At 27.7% G+C, this 6,000-nt stretch overlaps 1 protein-coding gene across 1 annotated transcript in view; it reads left to right on the top strand.

Annotated features, from left to right (window-relative positions):
* Positions 1-3,412: 3,412 nt before the first annotated feature.
* The window catches only part of LOC142324803 (uncharacterized), a 44,411-nt gene continuing 41,823 nt past the window's right edge, over positions 3,413-6,000 (top strand). The window contains exon 1 of the mRNA XM_075365809.1: positions 3,413-3,448. Within this exon, the coding sequence (XP_075221924.1) occupies positions 3,413-3,448 (36 nt within the window). The remainder of the gene's footprint in view (positions 3,449-6,000) is intronic.

Below are 6,000 nucleotides of genomic sequence, written 5' to 3'. Positions count from 1 at the left end.
TCATGTCGAAAATAAAATAAAATTCACCTCAAAGGCAGCATTTTGCTTCTACTCAACCAGATCTAACTGATTGAGTTCACTCATATTTTTTTGGCCTCTGTGAATATAGTATATGTGTTGTTTAGACTTGATATTGTGATAAGAAATCCACATTTCAGTACCAGTCAACATTGATATGGGAAAAATTTGTGTCCCTCTCTTACAACAGGTCCAAAATGCATTTTCAGATGTTGTTTTTCTTAGATTTTTTGTGTGAATCAATCATCTTTTCATGATCCATCAGGTGTATAGTTTAAAATTTAGAAAGAAATACATGCAAATAAAAAAGTCCTAAAATAACATGTTCTTCCCAAAGTTCAATAAAAAATAACACAATAAGTTTTTCCCAAAATGATGGACAACATTGTTTTTTTAAATTAACAACATTTAATTAGATTTAGAAAAAATTATTAATTAAATTTATAAAAAAATTATCGAGAATAAAAACATCTAAAATAATATAGCCTATCCAAAATCCAATACAGGCATTGCCATTTAAAAAAAATTATGTTTGCTGGTCACACTGGAAAAACTAGTGGGACATCAGAAATGAGGATACCATATTTGTTATACCTTACAAAAGTTAAAAGGTTCGCTATACAAAATTTCTAAAATTCCAGTGGTGCCCTCATTGTGAACTGAATGCCTTATTTTTTGCTGAATAATAAGAAAACACGCTCTACACAAAGAATACCTTGAGAAAGAATAATTTTGCAGCATATGCAAAATGCTTGTTCTCATGCATTTAAAAATTCAAAAATTGGGTGGGAGATTTTCCCTAATATTATGATTTGGCACTTGCTGCTCATCATCTCTTAAAATTTGTGTAGAACTGAGTGCAAAGCAGATACTGTGAGATTGAAAAAGAAATCTGGCAACTTGTCAAGGGAACTTCAAAGACTAGTGAAGAATTTTAAGAATGTTGGGATAAATATGTATAAGAAATTATAAATATGTACAAAAATAAGTGAAAGTGAGTGTTTAAGACTTGTATTATCACAATAAGTATTCTGATTTTTTAAATCTTGTTGGTTTGCTCTAAAGTAAAAAGATGTATATAAAATTATTAAAATGTAAATATTACCGTGCTTTTAGATTAAAAAAAGATCTATTTATTATCCATTTCAAAGAACATTTGAAAAAATGATAGATGAATAAAAAAAAATTCAGCTTTTACAAACCAGTATTTTCTATAACATTAAACTGTAGTAAAACTGAATGTTTGTTTAAATTTTGCCATGTTACAGTCACATTTTAATGCAATAATCTCTCAAATGATATTAGCTCTACTCTTTACAAAATAAGAATATTTCATTATTTCTTCCTTATTTGACAGTTTGGCATTAATCTACAGTGTTGCTCTTGTATCTGCTTAAAAATTTTCAAATAAATTAGTTATGACTCTTCTAAATCAGAATTTTTTTATTTCAAAAACAATCATTAATACTTTGTTAACAGTAACATTACGTTAAAACAGTAATTACTATTCGTTAGACAGTAATAATTGTTTTGGGTAAAAGTTTTGGTCTTCTATCATTTAAAATCATTTGTTATAGACAGTTGTATGAGCGAAGAGAATTATGTTTTTAAACTGTTCTCTTGAACTGGTCATTAATTCCAATGTTTACTGTAGTATTGAAAAGATTACCTAATACATTACTTTAATTGTTAAGAGTATAAAAACCAATTTCTTACTATTTGTGAACTGCTGTTTTTACACAAACCAAAGTGAACATGTTTAAGGCCTTTTATCAAAAGTTTTTAAACATTTTTGAATAACATTCAGAAAGTATCTTAATAGCATTTCATGTGTAAATATTTTTATTGAATGATTATTTTTTTAGAAGAGTGTTAATTTATATATTAAAACTAAGTACAATCTTTTATTTAATTTTTTTTACAGCCATGGCCTCCTGGATCAAAATGCCGCTGCAAAGGGGTAACAAGATTAAAATTAAATGCTATTTTATTATTATTATTATTATTAATGTATTTTATTTAGTAATTAATCTATATTTAGTTTGATTTTTATATAATTAAGCCTGATATATAAAATCCAAACAACAATATAATAATAATAATAATATGCACCAAAAGGATACATATCCTGCAGAACTAGGTAGTAGCTAAACTTGAGTATTAGTAACAAAAAGATAATAATCATTTTTATTTTAATAGAAAATCAATATTATTACAAATGTATATTGATAGATATGTCAATGACACTGTAACATACTTATACAGGTGTTGTCACATCATGATCAAGGAATGCAACTGCCAACAGGTCTAGATATATTATTTTGAAACACGATCTAGAGACTTATGAGATGTAATATGAATCAACTGGGAACTCAAACCATATTTTTAATTAATTAAAAACAAATAATCAGAAAATTAGAAAAAGAATTACATTTTTTTTGTATAAGTTTTCCAAACTGCAGGGAAATTTGTATATTATTCAAGTAATATACAATTTGAATATAATAATTCAACTTATATTTAAATATAACTACTTTATATTGTATTCAAGTGTATGTGACTCTTGAATATAGAACTGTTTAAAGTACATTTATAAATTCAATGTATCAGTTTTAATTTTTTTTTTATCAGATTAGTTTGATTGTTTTTAATTATCTTTAAAATACGAACAGTACTTCTTGAATTTAGAATTTATACAAAGACATATTTATAAACTCCACTTACATGAAAAAATACATTAATGAAGATCATTTGATATTTGTCTATGACAAGTATTGAAAATTAAAATTATTTATTTTTAAATTAACATTTTTTAATTTATGCATCTTCAGTGAATGGTGCTACTATTATTCATTGTAGTATCTACTAATGTTATTGTTGGAAGTTTCTCACGTAAGAAAGATTAGTGTGAATTTTTAACGATATAAAAAGTTTATTAAATCTTAAATTGTTCCTGTTCTATTATAACATTGTTTTAATCTAATTAGTGATTATTAACAACCTAGATATTCTACTCATTTACAAAAAAAAAAGAAAACCCAAATAACACACTTGAACATTATGACACAGTATTTCCCAAGGGCTGCTAACTAAACTAAACTTAAAGGACTGATTTAGAAAATCAAAGTAAAAAATGTCAATCTTGCTTCATTCTCCCTCCACCCAGCATTTTTTGTTTTTCAATAAAAATTTATATCTTAGGAATGGATTGAAATATTTTAATAAAATTTTATTTACCCCCCAAAATCTACAAAATAAAAAAGTTTGAAAATTTTATTTTTGAAAATTCTAAAATAGTGGCAATTAAATTTGTTTAATCATTAATAGCTCCATATATATTAGCTTTATCAAATTGTTTTCTAGAAAGAAAGTTAAGTGTTTTATTGTGCACATAATGACAGCTCATTGGTTCAAATTTGTTGATAAACAGGTGAGATATGGCTGAAATTGTTAATGTGGATCACAAAAATTATGCAGCTGACAAATTGGGTCTGCTTTCATTTCCTTTACTTTAAATTAAAAATATTAATAATTACTAATATTGAAATTCTAGATCAGATTCCTTTGTTCTTTCTCTTTCAAGGAGAAATACTTCAATGGGGTAATGTTTCTTTGTATTACCATAGATAAAAGCTTGGACTTTGAGATTACATACACTAGAATCTGCTTTTAAAATAGGCTCTGCATGTTACCTATGCGGAAGCTGAAGTTGACAAAAAGATGAAGATAAAGCTTCATTCATTACAGCCTATTTCTAGTTACTCTAGCATCAATGCACACGTTTTAGAGTCTTAAACTGTTAATTTACACAATTGTTGTTCAGTTTAGTCAGTATTAGTTTATACTATTCTAGATTAAAGAATAATGATAGGGCATGAATTCTACTCTTGATTTTATTTTTGGTTGAAAATTTTAATTTTCTGTTGAATCTGTAAGCATCTATTATAAATATATATTTATTTATACAACAAAAACAGGCTGACACCCAGTTACAGTTATTGGTAGATGATAATGAGTTTTGTAGCATGCGAAAAATACTATGTCTGACCTCTGGATAAAAGGTGCTACCTCTAAGCCATGGAAATTAGTTTGTTAATATGCAGAGTTAACATAAATTATTCAGTGCAGTTTATAGTTAATAAAAATTGAAAAAAAAATGTAGAGCATTTTGATTTTTTAAAAATATTAATCTCCAAACTAGAGTTACTACTAAAAAAAAAAGTGCTAGCAGACATCCCCTCTCTGAGGAAGTTGTGGATCAAGTAAGAGTAACTTTTCAGAGAACCCCAGGTAAATTGACTCTTCATGTGAGTTTAGAAATGGGAATATCACAATTGTGAAGGTTCTAAACAAGCACCTAAAACTTCATGTACAGAATTCAGTTGGTGGGTGCAATTGAAGATGATATTAAACTACACAGTTAAAATTTTATTGTGGAAATTCTTGATAAATGAACAAAAATAATGTTTTTAGAAAAAGTAATCTTCTCTGACAAAGCTACCTGCCATGTTAACTGTCATAATTGTTGAATATGGAGTAGCAAGAACCCTCATGCTGTTTAGTAAACACAATGTGAGAGCCTGAAAATTAACCTTTGTTGTGTGTTGACTGCTTATGAAATGATCAGACTATTCTTCACTGAGCCAACGATTACTAGCGCTACTATCTAGGCATGTTACAGGAATACCACAAATTGAACATCAGCATCCCAACATTTACATCCAACAAGATGGCACATCACCCCACACTGGGTGTCACATGTAAGGGATACAAATAATATCCTTAATGTTGGATTGGCCATGATGGACAGTCTTCTGGCCACCTAGAGCCCTTACATTACGCCACTCAATTTCTTTCTTTGAGGGTTTGTCAGAGATTAGGTGGAGGCAATGAAGGTTGTCAACAACAATGAACTAAAAGGAAGAATTGAAGGTGTAATTAATGGAATAACTTGACATATTCTTTGTAATATGTGACGGGAAATTGAATATCATTCAGGCATTTTACGATCTACAAAACGTGCTCATATGGAACTTGTTTGAAGTTAATAAGCATTATAAACAAAATGTTTGAAATGCCCTGTTCAACAAAACACACATGTAAGTACTTTGTTATTTTTTATAACGTACATTACTTCCTTAGAACTCCTAAAATGCTCTGAATAATTTATGCTCAACCTGTATAAATGTGTGGGTAGTAAATAATGGATACCAAAGTGATATAATTCAGATCAATTTTTAAGTGACATAAAGTTGTTGGAATTAGTTAGTAGTATAATACTCTCTACAGTGATATATTAACCTATATTTTTTATGTTTATGAATGTTAATCATACAATAAAGCAAAAAATTAATTTGAGATATACAATTCACATTGAATGATTAATGATTATTATTAAGTATAACAAACTATGCTACACATTTCTGTTGGTGATAGTTTGTTGGTTGTATTAATACTATACAACAATCTAAAGAGCATTTGCCATAAAGATAGAAATAAATTAGGAAAGGTAACTTCAAAACGTATTTTTTTCTTTTAACTATTTAAATTAGATACACTATAACATTGTTCATTTATTGAAATAGTAGTTGTTATTAATGTCTACATGCTTTGTAATTAATGTGAATTACATGTTATGTAATTCATGTAATATATCCCTACTCTTTTTTTGAGTGTTTTTCAGCATCCTGTTCATTTACGTGTTGTATGACTTTTGAGGATGTGACATCCTTTTGGTCCCACTTAAATCAGATGAATGAGTGAGTTAAATGTTAATATCATGACATCTACATGATAAGTAGGATAGTTTTATTCAGTAAAAAGTTGTTAGTAGCTATCCTCTTTGCACTTATATACTAAGTGTTCAGAATAACTGCATTACTTCCATAGAATTGCCAGGTAAAACTGTGTAATTAATTTGAGCCATTTTCAACAAATTCTAGCCAAGGACAGAAATGAAGAATCATTAATTTTAAAATTTAC

The sequence above is a fragment of the Lycorma delicatula genome, chromosome 5 (assembly GCF_047948215.1).
Source record: "Lycorma delicatula isolate Av1 chromosome 5, ASM4794821v1, whole genome shotgun sequence".
In the NCBI taxonomy this organism is placed as follows: Eukaryota; Metazoa; Arthropoda; class Insecta; order Hemiptera; family Fulgoridae; genus Lycorma; species Lycorma delicatula.
The sequence above is the reverse complement of the archived record's forward strand: the minus strand, read 5'-3'. Positions and strand labels throughout refer to the sequence as shown.